The sequence below is a fragment of the Bombina bombina genome, chromosome 4 (assembly GCF_027579735.1).
Source record: "Bombina bombina isolate aBomBom1 chromosome 4, aBomBom1.pri, whole genome shotgun sequence".
NCBI classification, from domain to species: Eukaryota; Metazoa; Chordata; class Amphibia; order Anura; family Bombinatoridae; genus Bombina; species Bombina bombina.
The window spans coordinates 1,210,664,902-1,210,690,365 of NC_069502.1; the positions used below are offsets into that span (position 1 = coordinate 1,210,664,902).

The window sequence follows — 25,464 nt, forward strand, 5'->3', positions numbered from 1 at the left end:
AACTGCTGTATGGTCTTACCCACCGTGCTGTAGCTCAGTTTTAGGGTTTTGGCAATCTCCTTATAGCCTAGGCATCTTTATGTAGAGCAACAATTCTTTTTTTCAGATCCTTAGAGAGTTCTTTGCCATAAGGTGCCATGTTGAACTTCCAGTGACCAGTATGAGAGAGTGTGAGAGCGATAACACCAAATTTAACACACCTGCTCCCTATTCATACCTGAGACCTTGTAACACTAACAAGTCACATGACACCGGGGAGGGAAAATGGCTAAATGGGCCCAATTTGGACATTTCCACTTAGGGGTGTACTCCCTTTTGTTGCCAAGGGTTTAGACATTAATGGCTGTGTGTTGAGTTATTTTGAGGGGACATCAAATTTACACTGTTATACAGGCTGTACACTCACTACTTTACATTGTAGCAAAGTGTCATTTCTTCCGTGTTGTCACATGAAAAGATATAATAAATATTTACAAAAATGTGAGGGGTGTACTCACTTCTGTGAGATACTGTATATAGCGCCTTTCTCCCAGTGGGACTCAAAGCGCTTTTTCAGCGCTCGCTCTTGGAATTAACCAAATCGGCAGCTGAATAGTAATAGTTGTTGTTATTATTACCCAATTTAATGGTACTCGTTTTATCGACCTCGGAAGGATGAAGGGCTGAGTCGGCCCTGCCGGGATTTGAACCTGTGACCTTGGATCTTTTAAACAGGCTTTTTTTGTAGTCAGGGCATTTTTACCAACTGAGCTACCTGTTATACCACGTACCACTATATTACACTATGTTACACTATATTATTCCATGTTACACCATATTACACCATGTTAAATCATATAACACTATGTTACACTATATTACACCATGTTACACCATATAACACTATGTTACACCATATTACACCATGTTACACTGTATTACACCATGTTACACTGTATTACACCATGTTACACTATATTACACCATGCTACACCATATTACACCATGTTACACCATATTACACCATGTTACACCATGTTACACCATATAATACCATGTTACACTATATTACACCATGTTATACCATATAACACCATGTTACACTATATTACACCATGTTATACCATATAACACCATGTTATACCATATAACACCATGTTATACCATATAACACCATGTTATACCATATAACACCATGTTATACCATATAACACCATGTTACACTATATTACACCATGTTATACCATATAACACCATGTTATACCATATAACACCATGTTACACTATATTACACCATGTTACACTATATTACACCATGTTACGCTATATTACACCATGTTACGCTATATTACACCATGTTATACCATGTTACACTATATTACACCATGTTACACTATATTACACCATGTTACACCATATAACACCATGTTACACCATATAACACCATGTTACACCATGTTACACTATATTACACCATGTTTATCCATATAACACCATGTTTATCCATATAACACCGTGTTACCCCATATAACACCGTGTTACCCCATATAACACCGTGTTACCCCATATAACACCGTGTTACCCCATATAACACCGTGTTACCCCATATAACACCGTGTTACCCCATATAACACCGTGTTACCCCATATAACACCGTGTTACACCATATAACACCGTGTTATACCATATAACACCGTGTTACACTATATTACACTGTTACACCATATTACACCATGTTACACTATATTACACAGTGTTACACTATATTACACCATGTTACACTATATTACAACATGTTACACCATATAACACTGTGTTATACCATATAATACCATGTTACACTTTATTACACCGTGTTACACTATATTACACCGTGTTACACTTTATTACACCGTGTTACACTATATTACACCGTGTTACACTATATTACACCATGTTACACTATATTACACCAACATGATATCAGTTCAGGGGTGGCAGTGTCAGAGAGGGCTGTGTTGCCTAGTATAGTGAACAGTCCTTTATCTGTGGAAGAGGAGCATACCATGGTGGGCAGTCCTTCAGTCATGGAAGAGGGGCATACAAGTCAGGGCCTGAGGCAGATGTTGGTGGTAGAAGACTCTATTATTAGGAAGGTTGATAGGGTAATTTGTCATACAGACCCTTTACATAGAACAGTTTACTGTCTTCCAGGGGCTCGTGTTAGGCATATTGTGGAGCGTATTGATAGATTGTTAGAGGGATGTGGGTCTGATCCTGCAGTCATGGTGCATATTGGTACTAATGAAGGAATCGGTGGGAGATGGAGTCCTAAAAAATGACTTCAGGGAGTTAGGTAGCAAGCTTAAAGCAAGGACCTACAAAGTAATATTTTCTGAGATATTACCAGTGCCGTGTGCTAATTCAGTAAGGCAGAAGGAGTTAAGGTCTGTTAATTCATGGCTAAAAACATGGTGTAAAAATGAGGGGTTTGACTTTTTAGAACACTGGGCTGATTTTTCACTAGGGTACAATTTGTACAGTAAGGATGGATTGCACCTGAATGACATGGGTGCAGGTGTGTTGGGGGAAAGGATGGTAGCACGTTTAGAGAACCTTTTAAACTAGGCAAAGGGGGGGAGGGTCAATTAGAACAAAATAGAACAGAGAGATCAGTCTGTGAATATGTCACTCCCTTAATATCTCAAGGAAGGGATGACTTAAGAAATGTCACATTAGAAAGTATAGAGGAAAGTACACCAAGTAGCAGCAGAAAGCACATGAAAATTAAATGTATGACAACAAATGCAAGAAGCATGACAAGTAAAATGGGGGAGCTGACGCTCTTAGTTGCAGAAGAGGACTATGATGTTATCAGTATAACTGAAACTTGGTGGGATGATTCACATGACTGGGCAGTTAACTTAGAGGGGTATACTTTATTTAGGAGGGACAGGAATAATAAAAGGGGTGGAGGAATCTGCATGTATATTAAACCTAACCTTAAACCTACAATAAGGGAAGATATTTATGATACAAGTGACAATGTAAAGACCCTGTGGGTTTAAATAAAGAGTGGGGGAAAAAATCCTAAAAAAATATTACTAGGAACATGCTACAAGCCTCCCAACATTAGTGACCCGGAGGAAACTCAACTACTTATCTAAATAGGTAAGGCTGCTAATAACAGTGCTGTAATTATGGGAGATTTTAACTACCCTGATATAAACTGGGCCAATAAAACTAGTAATTCAGCTAAGGGGGATAGATTTTTAAATGTTCTCAGGGATAACTTCTTGTCACAATTAATAGAGGAGCCAACTAGGAGTAAAGCTATATTGGATTTAGTGCTATCAAACAATACAGATATAATATCAAACATAGAAGTTAAAGAACATTTGGGTAACAGTGATCATAACATGGTCACATTTGAAATCTCTTTTCATATGCAGTGTTTTAAAGGCTTAACTAAGACTTTTAATTTCAAGAAAGCAAAATTCAACGATTTAAGGAAATCATTAAATAATATAAATTGGGACAATGTATTTTCTAATAAAAATACAGAGGATAAATGGATAATATTTAAAAATGTGTTAAATAAATATACATATCAACAAATACCATATGGTTATAAAAATAAAAAAACAAAGCCGTTATGGCTAAATAAAAATGTGTTAAGAGAAATTAGGAAAAAACGTAGGGCATTTAAATTATTAAAAGAAAATAGTACAGACTCAACATACAATATTTATAAGGAATGTAACAAAGCATGCAAAAAGCAATCAAATTAGCCAAAATTGAAAATGAAAAATTAATTGCCAAGGATTCTAAGTCTAACCCTAAAAGGTTCTTTAAGTACATAAATAGCAAAAAATCTAAGAAGGATAATATAGGTACATTAAAATGTGTGGAGGGTAGCATGATAAATAATGACAGGGAGAAGGCTGAGGTACTAAATCAGTTTTTTTTCTTCAGTTTACACAAGAGAGGAACCATTGAATGATACTTTGGAACAGAATAGAACATGCCAGTCCATACCATTAACTGGGTTATGTTTAGAGGATATCAGGAAAAAACTGGAAAATATTAAGGTAAATAAAACTCCAGGCCCAGATGGAATACACCCAAGGGTGTTAAGGGAATTTAGCACTGTTATAGACAAACCTTTACTCTTAATTTTTCAAGACTCATTATCCTCAGGCATGGTACCCCAGGATTGGCGTAAAGCTGATGTGGTGCCACTCTTCAAAAAGGGAAGCAGGGATGATCCAGGAAGCTATAGACCAGTTAGTCTGACATCAATAGTGGGGAAGATATTTGAAGGGATTATAAGGGATTATATTGATGAGCATATTCGTGTAAACAAGATTACGAGTTCTAATCAGCATGGCTTTAGGAGAAATGGATCATGTCAAACTAATCTAATTAGATTCTACGAGGAAGTAAGTAAAAATATAGATAAAGGGGAATCAGTTGATGTGATATACTTAGATTTTGCAAAGGCATTTGATACAGTGCCACATGAGAGATTAATGCACAAAATTAAGGGACTAGGAATAGCTGAAAATGTTAGCTCATGGATAAATAACTGGATAAAAGATAGGGAGCAACGAGTAGTAGTAAATGAATCATCCTCAGATTGGACAAAGGTAATCAGTGGCGTCCCCCAGGGATCAGTACTGGGCCCTGTTTTTTTTAATATTTTTATAAATGACTTGGAGCAAGGATTAAATAGTGCCATCTCTATTTTTGCAGATGATACTAAGTTAAGTAAGGTCATTAGGTCAGAGCAGGACGAACTCTCTTTACAAAGGGATTTGCTAAAATTAGAACTATGGGCAAGTGAATGGAAAATGAGATTTAATACGGAAAAATGCAAGGTTCTACATTTTGGAAGTAAAAATAAGCAGGCTACGTATTTTTTAAATGGGACAAGACTTGGCCAAACACAGGAGGAAAGGGATTTGGGAGTAGTAATAGATAACAAGCTAAAGATGGGTGCACAATGCAGGGCAGCGGCTTCAAAGGCTAATAAGATACTAGCATGTATTAAAAGAGGCATTGATTCAAGGGAGGAAAGCATAATTCTGTCATTATATAAAGCCCTGGTAAGACCTCACCTTGAGTTTGGAGTGCAGTTCTGGGGACCAATTGCTAAAAAAGATATTGCAGAACTAGAAAAAGTTCAGAGACGGGCCACAAAGCTAATAAGGGGATTGGAGAAATTAACTTATGAGGAGAGGCTAGCCAAACTGGGTCTGTTTTCTTTAGAAAAAAGGCGCTTGAGAGGTGACATGATTACTTTATATAAATATATTCAAGGCCCATATACAGAGATGGCAGAAGCTCTGTTTATTCCAAGAAAATTGTTTCTGACAAGAGGTCATAATTTAAGGTTGGAGGAAAAGAGATTTAATCTCCTGCAACAGAAAAGTTTTCTCCAACATAGGTGTGTCCGGTCCACGGCGTCATCCTTACTTGTGGGATATTCTCTTCCCCAACAGGAAATGGCAAAGAGCCCAGCAAAGCTGGTCACATGATCCCTCCTAGGCTCCGCCTACCCCAGTCATTCTCTTTGCCGTTGTACAGGCAACATCTCCACGGAGATGGCTTAGAGTTTTTTAGTGTTTAACTGTAGTTTTTATTATTCAATCAAGAGTTTGTTATTTTGAAATAGTGCTGGTATGTACTATTTACTCAGAAACAGAAAAGAGATGAAGATTTCTGTTTGTATGAGGAAAATGATTTTAGCAACCGTCACTAAAATCCATGGCTGTTCCACACAGGACTGTTGAGAGCAATTAACTTCAGTTGGGGGAACAGTGAGCAGTCTCTTGCTGCTTGAGGTATGACACATTCTAACAAGACGATGTAATGCTGGAAGCTGTCATTTTCCCTCTGGGATCCGGTAAGCCATGTTTATTACGATTGTGAATAAGGGCTTCAAAAAGGGCTTATTAAGACTGTAGACTTTTTTTGGGCTAAATCGATTGATTATTAACACATATTTAGCCTTGAGGAATCATTTTATCTGGGTATTTTGATATAATAATATCGGCAGGCACTGTTTTAGACACCTTATTCTTTAGGGGCTTTCCCAAAGCATAGGCAGAGCCTCATTTTCGCGCCGGTGTTGCGCACTTGTTTTTGAGAGGCATGGCATGCAGTCGCATGTGAGAGGAGCTCTGATACTTAGAAAAGACTTTCTGAAGGCGTCATTTGGTATCGTATTCCCCTTGGGGCTTGGTTGGGTCTCAGCAAAGCAGATACCAGGGACTGTAAAGGGGTTAAAGTTCAAAACGGCTCCGGTTCCGTTATTTTAAGGGTTAAAGCTTCCAAATTTGGTGTGCAATACTTTTAAGGCTTTAAGACACTGTGGTGAAAATTTGGTGAATTTTGAACAATTCCTTCATGTTTTTTCGCATTTGCAGTAATAAAGTGTGTTCAGTTTAAAATTTAAAGTGACAGTAACGGTTTTATTTTAAAACGTTTTTTGTACTTGTTATCAAGTTTATGCCTGTTTAACATGTCTGAACTACCAGATAGACTGTGTTCTGAATGTGGGGAAGCCAGAATTCCTATTCATTTAAATAAATGTGATTTATGTGACAATGACAATGATGCCCAAGATGATTCCTCAAGTGAGGGGAGTAAGCATGGTACTGCATCATTCCCTCCTTCGTCTACACGAGTCTTGCCCACTCAGGAGGCCCCTAGTACATCTAGCGCGCCAATACTCCTTACTATGCAACAATTAACGGCTGTAATGGATAATTCTGTCAAAAACATTTTAGCCAAAATGAACACTTATCAGCGTAAGCGCGACTGCTCTGTTTTAGATACTGAAGAGCATGACGACGCTGATATTAATATTTCTGAAGGGCCCCTAACTCAGTCTGATGGGGCCAGGGAGGTTTTGTCTGAGGGAGAAATTACTGATTCTGGGAACATTTCTCAACAAGCTGAACCTGATGTGATTGCATTTAAATTTAAGTTGGAACATCTCCGCATTCTGCTTAAGGAGGTATTATCCACTCTGGATGATTGTGACAAGTTGGTCATCCCAGAGAAACTATGTAAAATGGACAAGTTCCTAGAGGTGCCGGGGCTCCCAGAAGCTTTTCCTATACCCAAGCGGGTGGCGGACATTGTTAATAAAGAATGGGAAAGGCCCGGTATTCCTTTCGTCCCTCCCCCCATATTTAAAAAATTGTTTCCTATGGTCAACCCCAGAAAGGACTTATGGCAGACAGTCCCCAAGGTCGAGGGAGCGGTTTCCACTTTAAACAAACGCACCACTATACCCATAGAGGATAGTTGTGCTTTCAAAGATCCTATGGATAAAAAATTAGAAGGTTTGCTTAAAAAGATGTTTGTTCAGCAGGGTTACCTTCTACAACCAATTTCATGCATTGTCCCTGTCGCTACAGCCGCATGTTTCTGGTTCGATGAGCTGATAAAGGCGGTCGACAGTGATTCTCCTCCTTATGAGGAGATTATGGACAGAATCAATGCTCTCAAATTGGCTAATTCTTTCACCCTAGACGCCACTTTGCAATTGGCTAGGTTAGCGGCTAAGAATTCTGGGTTTGCTATTGTGGCGCGCAGAGCGCTTTGGTTGAAATCTTGGTCGGCTGATGCGTCTTCCAAGAACAAGCTACTTAACATTCCTTTCAAGGGGAAAACGCTGTTTGGCCCTGACTTGAAAGAGATTATCTCGGATATCACTGGGGGTAAGGGCCACGCCCTTCCTCAGGATCGGCCTTTCAAGGCAAAAAATAATCCTAATTTTCGTCCCTTTCGTAGAAACGGACCAGCCCAAAGTGCTACGTCCTCTAAGCAAGAGGGTAATACTTCTCAAGCCAAGCCAGCTTGGAGACCAATGCAAGGCTGGAACAAGGGAAAGCAGGCCAAGAAACCTGCCACTGCTACCAAGACAGCATGAAATGTTGGCCCCCGATCCGGGACCGGATCTGGTGGGGGGCAGACTCTCTCTCTTCGCTCAGGCTTGGGCAAGAGATGTTCTGGATCCTTGGGCGCTAGAAATAGTCTCCCAAGGTTATCTTCTGGAATTCAAGGGACTTCCCCCAAGGGGGAGGTTCCACAGGTCTCAGTTGTCTTCAGACCACATAAAAAGACAGGCATTCTTACATTGTGTAGAAGACCTGTTAAAAATGGGAGTGATTCATCCCGTTCCATTAAGAGAACAAGGGATGGGGTTCTACTCCAATCTGTTTATAGTTCCCAAAAAAGAGGGAACGTTCAGACCAATCTTAGATCTCAAGATCTTAAACAAGTTTCTCAAGGTTCCATCGTTCAAGATGGAAACCATTCGAACTATTCTTCCTTCCATCCAGGAAGGTCAATTCATGACCACGGTGGATTTAAAGGATGCGTATCTACATATTCCTATCCACAAGGAACATCATCGGTTCCTGAGGTTCGCATTCCTGGACAAACATTACCAGTTCGTGGCGCTTCCTTTCGGATTAGCCACTGCTCCAAGGATTTTCACAAAGGTACTAGGGTCCCTTCTAGCTGGGCTAAGACCAAGGGGCACTGCTGTAGTACCTTACTTGGACGACATTCTGATTCAAGCGTCGTCCCTTCCTCAAGCAAAGGCTCACACGGACATTGTCCTGGCCTTTCTCAGATCTCACGGATGGAAAGTGAACGTGGAAAAGAGTTCTCTATCTCCGTCAACAAGGGTTCCCTTCTTGGGAACAATAATAGACTCCTTAGAAATGAGGATTTTTCTGACAGAGGCCAGAAAAACAAAACTTCTAGACTCTTGTCGGATACTTCATTCCGTTCCTCTTCCTTCCATAGCTCAGTGCATGGAAGTGATCGGGTTGATGGTAGCGGCAATGGACATAGTTCCTTTTGCACGCATTCATCTAAGACCATTACAACTGTGCATGCTCAGTCAGTGGAATGGGGACTATACAGACTTGTCTCCGAAGATACAAGTAAATCAGAGGACCAGAGACTCACTCCGTTGGTGGCTGTCCCTGGACAACCTGTCACGAGGGATGACATTCCGCAGACCAGAGTGGGTCATTGTCACGACCGACGCCAGTCTGATGGGCTGGGGCGCGGTCTGGGGATCCCTGAAAGCTCAGGGTCTTTGGTCTCGGGAAGAATCTCTTCTACCGATAAATATTCTGGAACTGAGAGCGATATTCAATGCTCTCAAGGCTTGGCCTCAGCTAGCGAGGGCCAAGTTCATACGGTTTCAATCAGACAACATGACAACTGTTGCGTACATCAACCATCAGGGGGGAACAAGGAGTTCCCTGGCGATGGAAGAAGTGACCAAAATCATTCTATGGGCGGAGTCTCACTCCTGCCACCTGTCTGCTATCCACATCCCAGGAGTGGAAAATTGGGAAGCGGATTTTCTGAGTCGTCAGACATTGCATCCGGGGGAGTGGGAACTCCATCCGGAAATCTTTGCCCAAGTCACTCAGCTGTGGGGCATTCCAGACATGGATCTGATGGCCTCTCGTCAGAACTTCAAAGTTCCTTGCTACGGGTCCAGATCCAGGGATCCCAAGGCGGCTCTAGTGGATGCACTAGTAGCACCTTGGACCTTCAAACTAGCTTATGTGTTCCCGCCGTTTCCTCTCATCCCCAGGCTGGTAGCCAGGATCAATCAGGAGAGGGCGTCGGTGATCTTGATAGCTCCTGCGTGGCCACGCAGGACTTGGTACGCAGATCTGGTGAATATGTCATCGGCTCCTCCTTGGAAGCTACCTTTGAGACGAGACCTTCTTGTTCAGGGTCCGTTCGAACATCCGAATCTGGTTTCACTCCAGCTGACTGCTTGGAGATTGAACGCTTGATCTTATCGAAGCGAGGATTCTCAGATTCTGTTATCGATACTCTTGTTCAGGCCAGAAAGCCTGTAACTAGAAAGATTTACCACAAAATTTGGAAAAAATATATCTGTTGGTGTGAATCTAAAGGATTCCCTTGGGACAAGGTTAAGATTCCTAGGATTCTATCCTTCCTTCAAGAAGGATTGGAAAAAGGATTATCTGCAAGTTCCCTGAAGGGACAGATTTCTGCCTTGTCTGTGTTACTTCACAAAAAGCTGGCCGCTGTGCCAGATGTTCAAGCCTTTGTTCAGGCTCTGGTTAGAATTAAGCCTGTTTACAAACCTTTGACTCCTCCTTGGAGTCTCAATTTAGTTCTTTCAGTTCTTCAGGGGGTTCCGTTTGAACCCTTGCATTCCGTTGATATTAAGTATTATCTTGGAAAGTTTTGTTTTTAGTTGCAATTTCTTCTGCTAGAAGAGTTTCAGAATTATCTGCTCTGCAGTGTTCTCCTCCTTATCTGGTGTTCCATGCAGATAAGGTGGTTTTACGTACTAAACCTGGTTTTCTTCCAAAAGTTGTTTCTAACAAAAACATTAACCAGGAGATTATCGTACCTTCTCTGTGTCCGAAACCAGTTTCAAAGAAGGAACGTTTGTTGCACAATTTGGATGTTGTTCGCGCTCTAAAATTCTATTTAGATGCTACAAAGGATTTTAGACAAACATCTTCCTTGTTTGTTGTTTATTCCGGTAAAAGGAGAGGTCAAAAAGCAACTTCTACCTCTCTCTCTTTTTGGATTAAAAGCATCATCAGATTGGCTTACGAGACTGCCGGACGGCAGCCTCCCGAAAGAATCACAGCTCATTCCACTAGGGCTGTGGCTTCCACATGGGCCTTCAAGAACGAGGCTTCTGTTGATCAGATATGTAGGGCAGCGACTTGGTCTTCACTGCACACTTTTACCAAATTTTACAAGTTTGATACTTTTGCTTCTTCTGAGGCTATTTTTGGGAGAAAGGTTTTGCAAGCCGTGGTGCCTTCCATTTAGGTGACCTGATTTGCTCCCTCCCTTCATCCGTGTCCTAAAGCTTTGGTATTGGTTCCCACAAGTAAGGATGACGCCGTGGACCGGACACACCTATGTTGGAGAAAACAGAATTTATGTTTACCTGATAAATTACTTTCTCCAACGGTGTGTCCGGTCCACGGCCCGCCCTGGTTTTTTTAATCAGGTCTGATAATTTATTTTCTTTAACTACAGTCACCACGGTACCATATGGTTTCTCCTATGCAAATATTCCTCCTTAACGTCGGTCGAATGACTGGGGTAGGCGGAGCCTAGGAGGGATCATGTGACCAGCTTTGCTGGGCTCTTTGCCATTTCCTGTTGGGGAAGAGAATATCCCACAAGTAAGGATGACGCCGTGGACCGGACACACCGTTGGAGAAAGTAATTTATCAGGTAAACATAAATTCTGTTTTTTCACTGTAAGAGCAATACAATTGTGGAACTCATTACCAAAGGAGGTAGTTAATGCCAATACCATAGATACATTTAAAAATAGTCTGGATAAATTTCTGTATATAAACAAAATTCATGGATATGATTGCTAGTATTAAACGGGTCACATTTTAATGGGGTTATTTAAGCTTAACTGGAGCTTTTTGTAAGTATTTTAGATTTGTATAGGTTGAACTTAATGGACTTCAGTCTTTTTTCAACCTTATCTACTATTTTACACTATATTACACTGTGTTACACTATATTACACCATGTTACACTATATAACACCATGTTACACCATATTGCACTATATTACACCATATTACACTATATTACACCATGTTTCACTATATTACACCATGTTTCACCATATAACACAATGTTATACTATATAACACCATGTTACACTATATAACACTATATAACACTGTTACACTATATTACACCGTTACACTATATTACACCGTTACACTATATTACTCCATTTTACACTATATTACACCATGTTACACCATATAACACCATGTTACACTATAATACACCATTTTACACTATATTACACCATGTTACACTATATTACACTATATTACACCATGTTACACCATATAACACCATGTTACATCATATAACACCATGTTACACCATATAACACCATGTTACACCATGTTACACTATATTACACCATGTTACACCATATTACACCATGTTACACCATATAACACCATGTTACACCATATAACACCATGTTACACCATGTTACACCATGTTACACCATGTTACACCATGTTACACCATGTTACACCATGTTACACCATATAACACCATGTTACACCATATAACACCATGTTACACCATATAACACCATGTTACACCATATTACACCATGTTACACCATATAACACCATGTTACACTATATTACACCATGTTACACCATATTGCTTATGTGACTTTCGCAGATATTTTTAGCTTTTATGCATTTTTTTTAAGAGTGTGGAAAGTGCCCCGATGCCTCAGTGGCAGAGAAAGGACCTGCAGACCACATTAAAGGCGCTACAACGATCCGCCAACACCCACCTCCGCAAGCTGGAGATTAGTCAGGTGAGGGGGGTATAAAGCTATCACGATATCTGCAGGGAGCTTGTATTACTTGATTAAACAATGTGCAGATCTTTACTAGCTTTGTAAAATAATTGTTGCAGTGAACAGGCCTATTATTATCAAACTGTTTATTATGGTTTCAGCAACATAAAAATACATCAATAACAGCTGAAGGTTCAATAAAACATTGTATCACCTCACTGTCAGTTATTAATAAAGTGACAAATAGCCAAAGCCGCTGAGTATACATTGGATAATTGTAAGAATGACGCACAGGCAACAAGCAGACAGTTTCTCTATGAGTTTTGTATGTACATTATGCATCAACGTTATGGCAAAATACCTTATGTGAGTCAGTACGAGGGCTGTCATAGCCCAATAATCAGCAAGTAACAAAAACAGCCTTAAAAATAATAAGGAGCAAGAGTATGGGACTTATTCAGAAACCAAATACAAAAATAAATTAGGTGTGTAGAAATCAAAAGTTCACTTCATTGAACCATATAAAGTATTAAAAATAACTAAAATAAAAAAACGGAATATACATCAAACAGAAAATTAAGTCCCACCAGTAAAAATAGCATATATGCAAATCATAGACAATGGTGGAACCAGATATAAGTTTTACCAGCAGCGTAATAAGCTTGTAAACTGTAGAGGTGCAACGTGGCTCAAGTAACGAAAATGTAGTGGTGTGTACAGGGTTAATACAAGCTGTGTGTAAAATGGCACAAAGACCAGGGACTTATATATAAGGCATTGACGCGTGTAAAGTCAGGGTAAAGGGGAGCGATTATTAATGAATTGTAGGTGAGTGCCCACCAGGGGGCAACAGCTGGGGTATCCCAACAGCAAACTGATCTAAAGCTCTCCGCTCTGATGAGATTATCTAACAAGTCTCGTCAGTACTGGGAGGTTTCTGGGAGAATTTCCAGAAAGGCAAATTTTATCTTGAGAGCCGTTTATCTCTCTATGCAGGTTCTGGGTGTGAAAGTGACACATATTATACAATATAATTATCAAAAACAGCACACAAAGAGTTTGTGTCATTTCTCTCCATGCCGGCGAGGGTTTGATCATCATGCCCAGCGTCTCTACCCAAATCTTGCAAATAGAGAAGTCAAAACATCTAAAGATCCAACCACTGAGAATGTCACTAGCTAGATAAGCACCTAGTTACCCATAACCCTCTTGCTGTCAGGGTCTGTGACTAGCAGAGACACATTTCCCTGTCATTTTATTCTGCTAGATATTTCTTGTTTGTGAATTATGATCTAGCTGCATCTGTAGAGGGTCAGTATTGTTACTCTATTATTATTATCGGTTATTTGTAGAGCGCCAACAGATTCCGCAGCGCTATAAACAAAGGGGGAGTACAACAAAACAATTATAGGGTAGAGGGCCCTGCCAAGAGTTGCACTGTTGTAGTCAGCTCTTAAGAAGGTGATCTACAAACAGCTGGACTTTTAGGCTTACATGCTAAGAGGGTTCAGGGGATTGCAGTGGAGGAGAGGAACTGGTATTAGGAAAGGTTAGCGTAGGTTGTATGCGTCCCTGAATAGTAGAGTCTTTAGGGAGCACTTGAAGCTTTTAAAACTAGGGGAGAGTCTTGTGGAGCGAGGCAGAGAGTTCCACAAGATGGGAGCCAGTCTGGAGAAGTCCTGTAAACGGGAGTGTGATGAGGTGACAAGAGAGGAGGAGAGTAGGAGGTCATGAGCAGAGCGAAGGGGACGGGACGGAGAGTATCTGGAGACAAGGTCTGAGATGTAGGGGGGGAGCAGTGCAGTTGAGGGCTTTGTATGTAAGAGTGAGAGTTTTGTGTTTGATCCTAGAGGCAAGAGGAAGCCAGTGAAGGGATTGGCAGAGAGGCGCAGCAGATGAAGAGCGACGTGTAAGGAAGATGAGTCTGGCAGAGGCATTCATTATGGATTGTAAAGGAGCTAGGCGGCAGGTGGGGAGACCAGAGAGGACAGAGTTGCAGTAATCAAGGCGGGAAAGAATGAGAGAGTGGATTAAAATCTTAGTTGTGTCTTGTGTAAGGAAGTGTCTAATTTTAGAGATGTTTTTAAGGTGGAAGCGGCAGGCTGTAGCCAAGGACTGAATGTGAGGAGTGAAGGAAAGATCTGAGTCAAATGTGACCCCGAGATATCGGGCATGCGGGGTAGGGGTAATGATGGAGTTGTCGACAGTTATAGAGATATTGGGGGTGGAGATTTTGGAAGAAGGGGGGAAAATAAGGAGCTCAGTTTTGGAGAGATTTAGCTTGAGGTAGTGAGAGGACATCCAGTTGGAGATGTGAGAAAGACAGTTAGTGACACGGGTTAGCAAGGAAGGAGATAGTTCTGGTGCAGAGAAGTAGATTTGGGTGTCATCGGCATACAAATGATATTGGAAACCGTGGGACTTAATTAGGGAACCTAGTGATGATGTATAGATTGACAAGAGAAGGGGACAGAGGACAGAGCCTTGCGGTACTCCGACAGAAAGTGGTGACGGGGCAGAGGAGGCCCCAGAGAAGGCTACACTGAAGGAACAGTTTGACAGGTAGGAAGAGAGCCACAAAAGGGCTGTGTCACAGATGCCGAAGGATTGGAGGGTTTGGAGCAAAAGAGGGTGGTCGACAGTGTCAAAGGCTGCGGACAGATCAAGGAGGATAAGCAGAGAGAAGTGGCCTTTTGATTTTGCTGTAAGTAGATCGTTGGTGACCTTAACAATAGCTGTCTCTGTGGAGTGATAGGGACGAAATCCAGATTGCAGCGGGTCAACAAGGGAGTTTAACGTAAGGAAATGGGATAGGCGTGCTTATACTAGTTTTTCGAGAAGCTTTGAAGCAAGAGGGAGGAGGGAAATTGGGCGGTAGTTGGATGGGGAGGTAGGATCAAGGGAAGGTTTTTTGAGGATAGGTGTGACCAGTGCATGTTTCATTGATGAGGGAAATGTACCAGTGCTGAGGGAGAGGTTGAAAATGTGTGTTAGTGTAGGGGTAAGGGTAGCAGAGAGAGAGGGGAGCAGCTGTGAGGGGATAGGGTCAAGGGGACAGGTAGTGAGGTGAGAGCTCAGTATAAGTGCTGAAACTTCGTCCTCAGTAACAGGGGAGAATGAACTAAGTTTCAGGTTATGAGGGTTGTGGTTGAGTGAGAGTATTTGAGGGGGGGAGAGAATGGAATTGTGTTGAGAGCTGATTTCATGTCTGATGGAATCAATTTTGTTAATGAAGTGACTGGCAAAGTCTTGAGCTGACAGAGAAGTTGTATTAGGAAGTGGAGGAGGGCGGAGGAGAGTATTGAAAGTGGAGAACAGACGTTTTGGGTTTGAAGAAAGATTAGAGATAAGAGTAGAGAAGTAGTGTTGCTTGTGGAGATTAAGGGCAGAGTAGTTGGAGTTCAAGATGAATTTGTAATGAAGAAAATCAGCTGAACTCCGTGATTTTCTCCAATGCCGTTCAGCAGTACGGGAACATCTGCGTAGGTATCGTGTCAGAGGAGTATGCCAGGGCTGGGGATGAGTGTGTGATTTCCTAGCAGTGGCAAGAGGGGCAAGATTGTCAAGGACGGATATAAGGGTGGAATTATAGTGGCGGATAGATTGTTCAGGGCAGGAAAAGGAGGAGAAGGATGAGAGGAGCGGTTGAAGGGAATTAGCAAGTTGTTGCTGATCTAAAGACCTAATGCTTCTGTGAAGTTTGGTGTGAGGAGTAGAAGGTGGGAGAGTTGTAGGAAGGGATGATATGTTGCAGGTAAGGAGATGGTGGTCAGAAAGAGGAAAAGAGGAGTTTGAGAAGTTTGAGAGAGTGCATCGATAGCTAAAGATCAGGTCAAGGGAGTGACCGTCTTTGTGAGTGGGAGAATCAGTCCATTGTGACAAACCGAAAGAGGAAGTGAGTTGTAGAAGTTGTTTAGCAGATGAGGCAGTGGAATTGTTAAGGGGGATGTTGAAGTCGCCAAGAATGAGGGCAGGGGTGTCTGAGGAAAGGAAATAAGGAAGCCAGGCAGCAAAGTGATCTAAAAATTGAGTTGGGGAGCCAGGGGGGGCGGTATATGACTGCAACACGTATAGAGAGGGGAGAGAATAGCCGAATCATGTGTGCTTCAAATGAAGAAAATGTGAGTGAAGAGAAGGGCTGTATTTGTTGGAAGGTGCAACGAGAGGAAAGTAAAATACCGACACCACCTCCTTGTCTATTGCCAGACCTAGGAGTGTGGCTGAAATGGAGACCCCCATGTGACAGTGCAGCAGGGGATGCTGTGTCTGAAGCAGAGAGCCAGGTTTCTGTAAGAGCCAGAAGGTTAAGAGAGTGGGAGATAAAGAGATCATGGATAGAAGTGAGCTTGTTGCAAACAGAGCGAGAGTTCCAGAGTGCACAAGTGAAGGGGGAGGGGTTTTTAGATATAAGAGGAATGCAATTAAGGTTACCAGAGTTTAGTTTATGAAGTCTATTGAAAGTCACACAAGGATGTGAAAGGTTAGGAGGTTGTGAGGGACCAGGATTAGGGGAGATGTCGCCAGCAGCTAGTATGAGCAAGAGGGAGAGTGACATGAGATGAGAAGCAGATTTGCAGTAATGAGACTGTTGTTTAACTGAAGTGCAGGGGGGAGAGAGAGTATTTAGGAATAAGTAGAGTTCATGAGTACAAAAGTAAGGTGAGTATAAGAGAGATGGGCTAATGAACAGTGCAGGTGGAGAGGGAGAAGGAGTAACTGAGTAATGTAGTTTGTTATAGAGACAAGAGGTAGCAAAAAGGAGTATGAAGATATCGAGCATTATTATGAAAGTGGGAACCAAGTAAACACATAAGACACAGTGTTACAGCAGCACTTGCAAAAGGATACAATGAGATACATAAAACATAGTATTACAAGAGAACTTGCCTTGTGTCTTGCACCTTGCCCAATCCTTGTTCAATTCTTGTATAATTCTTACAAATTAATGCCTCACTTATAAAATGTTCACTTTGAAAATGTGACCATATGCTATTGTTAAAAAGTACACAGCCCTGTGAGACAACAGGGACATTTCTCTTGTCACTCACTGAACGTTTTGTTTACTCAGGCGGCAGAGAAAGCCCAGAGTCTCCTGGTGAAACATTCCCATCAGCCTCTCATAGTAGACACAGTTGCCGTGGAGTCGCTGTCGGTGAGTTGTTAGACAGGGGAGAATATGGAGCAGGGTACGCACTGATAACTGAAATGTGCCTAGATTCGCTAAAAGTCCGAATCTCTAGTGAGAGCAATATATCACTCCAGTTCCAGTGCTAGGGGCGTCTAGGAATTGGCTTCTTTTTCTCACATTAGTTCTTTTTAAGTGTGTGTTTGTCCTACACGAGTCCTGGTGTATTTCAGCGTCAGTGGGTTTGCTGCTTGACAATACATTCACATAACAGCGCATTTATCATTTATTTTACCTACATTTACTCAATTATTTCTGCAAATGTTGCTTAGTGAGGCCATGGTGCATACTGTGTACCCAAGTATCCTGTTATTTCCTTAACCTTGCTGCATGCTACACAGTTACTGCTTAGATCAGTGCACAAACTTACATCTGCTGTCTTATTGGCCCCATAAATGACATAATATAAACATATACAAATATTTTTAAGGGGTATGTTCCTTGTCTGCAGCAAAGCCCTGCAACATGACAGTTTAACCTGCTAATGAAACCTTTATTTAACATGCAAATCTTTTAGTGCTTAAAGGGACAGTAAAGTCATAATTCAGGATTTAGATAGAGCATACAATTTTAAACAACTTTCCAATTTACTTCTATTATTTAATTTGTTTCCTTCTCATGTTATCCTTTGCTGAACGGTTTATCTAGGTAAGGTCAGTAGCAGCAAAGAACCTAGGTTCTAGCTGCTGATTGATGGCTGCATATATATACCGATTGTCTTTGGCTCACCCATGTATTTGGTTAGAAACCAGTAGTGCATTGCTGCGCCTTCAACAAATGATATCAAGAGAATTCAATAAACTGGAAAGTTGTTTAAAATGATATGTTCTACCTAAATCATGAAATAAAAATGTTGGGTTTCATTTCCCTTTAATTGCTGATATATTCAATGCTTGTAAAAAAAAATGATTGTCGCTTTAAAACCTATAAATATGGTTATAGGAACATTTTGTGGTTTAAAGATCAACATAATTTACTTCTAAAGCAAATGACGCCTACTCCCATATAGAGTCTAGATAACCAGATGGTACATAGGCGGTCAATAGATTTAGTACCTATTAATAACTTTTGTAGCCAATATAGCAAATATATATCAGTTACAATCCACAAATGACTCTGCAGTCCAATAAAATGAGCAAATGGTTGTTGTAATGAGTCAGTAGATGACAGCTCTCCTGGTAGTGGTCGGTATCTCACCATGAAGCACAATCTGCTAACGTTCTGCTGATGCACTTTAGTAGAGTGAAATGCTGACCGCTGCGGCCCATATAGTAATAGGGATACAGTACTGACGGCAGCTTGAGGTTCAGTTATAAATGGCAACAAGCAGGATCAAAAAGAAATAGCTATTACATTTATTAAAATAAGATAAAGGTTTCATCAGGCTTTAGTAACAATAGGTTTTCACCTGCAAATAACCCCTCCCCCTTTAGTCACATGACCTCAAGGGGGAAATAAACTATTGCATTTAAAGGGGCCACATGAGCTGTAGTGCCACCACAATGATCTAATGTCTAATATAAACCAGTGGCTACAAATAACTACATTACACATATGCAGTAGCTATTACAAATGAAACCTGTATCCCAATATACAATTACTGTTTCTAAAATAATATGCGTATCCAAAGATCAGAACATCATCTAACATTAAAGATATAGCAGTAACAGCTCATGTAATAAGCACCCACAGGGGTATATTGGTGAATATAATAATATAGCAGTAACAGCTCATATAATAAACACCCACAGGGGTATATTGGTGAATATAATAATATAGCAGTAACAGCTCATATAATAAGCACCCACAGGGGTATATTGGTGAATATAATAATATAGCAGTAACAGCTCATGTAATAAACACCCACAGGGGTATATTGGTGAATATAATAATATAGCAGTAACAGCTCATATAATAAGCACCCACAGGGGTATATTGGTGAATATAATAATATAGCAGTAACAGCTCATGTAATAAGCACCCACAGGGGTATATTGGTGAATATAATAATATAGCAGTAACAGCTCATGTAATAAGCACCCACAGGGGTATATTGGTGAATATAATAATATAGCAGTAACAGCTCATGTAATAAGCACCCACAGGGGTATATTGGTGAATATAATAATATAGCAGTAACAGCTCATGTAATAAGCACCCACAGGGGTATATTGGTGAATATAATAATATAGCAGTAACAGCTCATGTAATAAGCACCCACAGGGGTATATTGGTGAATATAATAATATAGCAGTAACAGCTCATGTAATAAGCACCCACAGGGGTATATTGGTGAATATAATAATATAGCAGTAACAGCTCATGTAATAAGCACCCACAGGGGTATATTGGTGAATATAATAATATAGCAGTAACAGCTCATATAATAAGCACCCACAGGGGTATATTGGTGAATATAATAATAATATAACAATGTATCTGGTACTACCGCTCTACAAGGCGCCTTCTTTCCTGTACCAATGTAGCGTCGCCCAACCAGGAATAAGTAATGAAAGTATTTTACAGAGTTTTGTTTTTACTACTACATAATAATAATAATATCCCTTTAATGCACTGCTACCCCCTCTGGCATCAAAGTGTTAATGTATTTAAAGGGACATTTAACTGCTGGGCACATGGCTACTACGCACTGTGCTGTTTGTGTCTCCTGCGCTTTCTGCTCTCTTTAGAGCTGTTTTCTTATTTAACCCTTCACTGGTGCTGGTTGGTGAAGCTCTGCATCTTCATTCAGGAGCTAAGTTATTCTTGCACCATGTGACAGCAGCGGTGCGCATTCACAGGTCAGTGACAGGGGTGATATTGTACCCGTCAGGTACGTTTTATCTTGTCTCCTTGGCTGTGTAGCATGTTGCAGGGTTAGTTCTGTGGTCTATAGAATGCACTGTAGTCTCTCTAAAGGAACTAAAAAACACTTGTTTTAAGATTTAATTTACAGGAAAAGTGACTAACAAAATTATCTAGCCTGCTGCACATAAGTAACCTTTTTACTGGGGATTGTCCCATCAGTGCTGCATTTAAAGGTACACGAAACCCAACACTTGTCTGTCATTATTCTGATAGAGCATACATTTGCAAACAACTTTCCAATTTACTTCTGTAATTTGTGTTGCTTTGTTCTTTTGGAATCCTTTGTTGAATAGCATACCTAGGTAGGTTTAGGAGCAGCAATGCATTAATGCGAGCTAGCTGCTGATTGGTTTCTGCAAATACATGCCTCTTGTCATTGGCTCACCCGATGTCTTCAGCTTGCTTACAGTACTGCAATGCTGCTCCTTCAACAAAGGATACCAAAAGAATGAAACACATTTTCTAAATGAAGTAAATTGGAAAGTTCTTTAAAACTAAAAGCATGAAATAAAAAATGTAGGTTTCATATCCCTTTAACGTATTAACTCACCCAACATGACCATTGCAAGTGCTTATTTCTAGGTCTGTGCCTTACACATTTATTGCAGTACATGTTAGGTGTTATGACAGACGCATGCGCATGAGAGCGCTGTATTACACAGCTAACGTGATGTATCTCTGCCTTACACATTTATTGCAGTACATGTTAGGTGTTATGACAGACGCATGCGCGTGAGATCGCTGTATTACACAGCTAACGTGATGTTTCTCTGCCTTACACATTTATTGCAGTGCATGTTAGGTGTTATGACAGACGCATGCGCGTGAGAGCGCTGTATTACACAGCTAACGTGATGTATCTCTGCCTTACACATTTATTGCAGTACATGTTAGGTGTTATGACAGACGCATGCGCGTGAGCGCTGTATTACACAGCTAACGTGATGTATCTCTGCCTTACACATTTATTGCAGTACATGTTAGGTGTTATGACAGACGCATGCGCGTGAGATCGCTGTATTACACAGCTAACGTGATTTATCTCTGCCTTACACATTTATTGCAGTGCATGTTAGGTGTTATGACAGACGCATGCGCGTGAGAGCGCTGTATTACACAGCTAACGTGATGTATCTCTGCCTTACACATTTATTGCAGTACATGTTAGGTGTTATGACAGACGCATGCGCATGAGAGCGCTGTATTACACAGCTAACGTGATGTATCTCTGCCTTACACATTTATTGCAGTACATGTTAGGTGTTATGACAGACGCATGCGCGTGAGAGCGCTGTATTACACAGCTAACGTTATGTATCTCTGCCTTACACATTTATTGCAGTACATGTTAGGTGTTATGACAGACGCATGCGCGTGAGATCGCTGTATTACACAGCTAACGTGATTTATCTCTGCCTTACACATTTATTGCAGTACATGTTAGGTGTTATGACAGACGCATGCGCGTGAGAGCGCTGTATTACACCGCTAACGTGATGTATCTCTGCCTTACACATTTATTGCAGTACATGTTAGGTGTTATGACAGACGCATGCGCATGAGAGCGCTGTATTACACAGCTAACGTTATGTTTCTCTGCTAGATCCTGATGAAGGTTGTGAACCATCTGTGTGACAAGTCTCCTGGGTCCTCAGTGATGCTTCTCAGTCAGCAGGAAGCCGGCAAGTTCTTCTGTGCTTGTCAGGTGCCAAAGGTAATTATCGTACTACCCGGCCTTGTCTTATAATAACTCAGGACATTAATTTCATCCATATGGAAGAGCAGCATTTAACAATGAAACCGTGATGTGAATATTGTTTCAATTTAAAGTGAAACTAACGCAGCAGTATCACTTTCTTCTAATGCTCATTATACCTAGCAGCCAATGAGCATTAACAGGAAATGCCTAGCAGCCAATGAGCATTAACAGGAAATGCCTAGCAGCCAATGAGCATTAACAGGAAATGCCTACCAGCCAATGAGCATTAACAGGAAATGCCTACCAGCCAATGAGCATTGACAGGAAATGCCTACCAGCCAATGAGCATTAGCAGGAAATGCCTACCAGCCAATGAGCATTAGCAGGAATTACTTACCAGCCAATGAGCATTAGCAGGAATTACCAGCCAATAAGCATTAACAGCAATTACCTACCAGCCAATGAGTGTTAGTAGCAATTTCCTACCAGCCAATGAGCGTTAGCAGCAATTGCTTACCAGCGAATGAGCATTAGCAGCAATTGCTTACCAGCGAATGATTGTTAGAAGCAATTACTTACCAGCCAATGAGTGTCAGCAGCAAATACCAGCCAATGAGCGTTAACAGCAATTACTTACCAGCCAATGAGCGTTAGCAGCAATTACTTACCAGCCAACGAGTGTCAGCAACAATTACTTACCAGCCAATGAGCTTTGGCAAAAATTACCTACCAGCCAATGAGCGTTGGCAGCAATTACTTACCAGCCAATGAGCGTTAACAGCAATTACTTACCAGCCAATGAGCGTTGGCAGCAATTACTTACCAGCCAATGAGTGTCAGCCGCAAATACCAGGCATTGAGCATTAACAGCAATTACTTACCAGCCAATGAGCGTTAGCAGCAATTACTTACCAGCCAATGAGTGTCAGCAACAATTACTTACCAGCCAATGAGCATTGGCAGAAATGACCTACCAGCCAATGAGCGTTGGCAGCAATTACTTACCAGCCAATGAGCGTTAGCAGCAATTGCTTACCAGCGAATGAGCATTAGCAGCAATTACTTACCAGCAAATGAGTGTCAGCAACAATTACTTACCAGCCAATGAGTGTCAGCAACAATTACTTACCAGCCAATGAGCATTGGCAGAAATTACCTACCAGCCAATGAGCATTGGCAGCAATTACCTACCAGCCAATGAGCGTTGGCAGCAATTACTTACCAGCCAATGAGCGTTGGCAGCAATTGCTTACCAGCCAATGAGTGTAAGCAGCAATTACCTACCAGCCAATGAGCGATGGCAGAAATTACCAGCCAATGAGCGTTGGCAGCAATTACTTACCAACCAATGAGTGTAAGCAGCAATTACCTACCAGCCAATGAGCGATGGCAGCAATTACCAGCCAATGAGCGTTAGCAGCAATTACTAGCCAATGAGCGTATTCAGCAATTACCAGCCAATGAGTGTTAGCAGCAAGTTCTTCTGTGCTTGTCAGGTGCCAAAGGTAACTATCGTACTACCCGGCCTTGTCTTTTAATAACTCAGAACATTTATTTCATCCATATGGAAGAGCAGCATTTAACAATGAAAACGTGATGTGAAAATTGTTTCAATTTAAAGTGAAACTAACGCAGCAGTATCACTTGTCTACTTTCTTCTAATGCTCATTATACCTAGCAGCCAATGAGCATTAACAGGAAATGCCTAGCAGCCAATGAGCATTAACAGGAAATGCCTACCAGCCAATGAGCATTGACAGGAAATGCCTACCAGCCAATGAGCATTAGCAGGAAATGCCTACCAGCCAATGAGCATTAGCAGGAATTACTTACCAGCCAATGAGCATTAGCAGGAATTACCAGCCAATAAGCATTAACAGCAATTACCTACCAGCCAATGAGTGTTAGTAGCAATTGCCTACCAGCCAATGAGCGTTAGCAATTGCTTACCAGCGAATGAGCATTAGCAGCAATTGCTTACCAGCGAATGAGTGTTAGCAGCAATTACTTACCAGCCAATGAGCGTTGGCAGCAATTACTTACCAGCCAATGAGTGTCAGCCGTAAATACCAGGCAATGAGCGTTAACAGCAATTACCAGCCAATGAGCGTTAGCAGCAATTACTTACCAGCCAATGAGTGTCAGCAACAATTACTTACCAGCCAATGAGCATTGGCAGAAATGACCTACCAGCCAATGAGCGTTGGCAGCAATTACTTACCAGCCAATGAGCCTTAGCAGCAATTGCTTACCAGCGAATGAGCATTAGCAGCAATTACTTACCAGCCAATGATTGTTAGAAGCAATTACTTACCAGCCAATGAGTGTCAGCAGCAAATACCAGCCAATGAGCGTTAACAGCAATTACTTACCAGCCAATGAGCGTTAGCAGCAATTACTTACCAGCCAATGAGTGTCAGCAACAATTACTTACCAGCCAATGAGCTTTGGCAGAAATTACCTACCAGCCAATGAGCGTTGGCAGCAATTACTTACCAGCCAATGAGCGTTAACAGCAATTACTTACCAGCCAATGAGCGTTGGCAGCAATTACTTACCAGCCAATGAGTGTCAGCCGCAAATACCAGGCAATGAGCATTAACAGCAATTACTTACCAGCCAATGAGCGTTAGCAGCAATTACTTACCAGCCAATGAGTGTCAGCAACAATTACTTATCAGCCAATGAGCATTGGCAGAAATGACCTACCAGCCAATAAGCGTTGGCAGCAATTACTTACCAACCAATGAGCGTTAGCAGCAATTGCTTACCAGCGAATGAGCATTAGCAGCAATTACTTACCAGCCAATGAGTGTCAGCAACAATTACCAGCCAATGAGTGTCAGCAACAATTACCAGCCAATGAGTGTCAGCAACAATTACCAGCCAATGAGTGTCAGCAACAATTACTTACCAGCCAATGAGCGTTGGCAACAATTACTTACCAGCCAATGAGCATTGGCAGAAATGACCTACCAGCCAATGAGCGTTGGCAGCAATTACTTACCAGCCAATGAGCGTTAGCAGCAATTGCTTACCAGCGAATGAGCATTAGCAGCAATTACTTACCAGCAAATGAGTGTCAGCAACAATTACTTACCAGCCAATGAGTGTCAGCAACAATTACTTACCAGCCAATGAGTGTCAGCAACAATTACTTATCAGCCAATGAGCATTGGCAGAAATGACCTACCAGCCAATAAGCGTTGGCAGCAATTACTTACCAACCAATGAGCGTTAGCAGCAATTGCTTACCAGCGAATGAGCATTAGCAGCAATTACTTACCAGCCAATGAGTGTCAGCAACAATTACCAGCCAATGAGTGTCAGCAACAATTACCAGCCAAT

General features: G+C 41.3%; 1 protein-coding gene across 1 annotated transcript in view; it reads left to right on the forward strand.

Annotated features, from left to right (window-relative positions):
• AARS2 (alanyl-tRNA synthetase 2, mitochondrial) overlaps window positions 1-25,464 on the forward strand; it is a 180,252-nt gene that overhangs the window by 152,794 nt on the left and 1,994 nt on the right. The window contains exons 19-21 of the mRNA XM_053712708.1: window positions 12,272-12,382; window positions 17,433-17,516; window positions 22,021-22,131. Of these exons, the coding sequence (XP_053568683.1) occupies window positions 12,272-12,382; window positions 17,433-17,516; window positions 22,021-22,131 (306 nt within the window). The remainder of the gene's footprint in view (window positions 1-12,271; window positions 12,383-17,432; window positions 17,517-22,020; window positions 22,132-25,464) is intronic.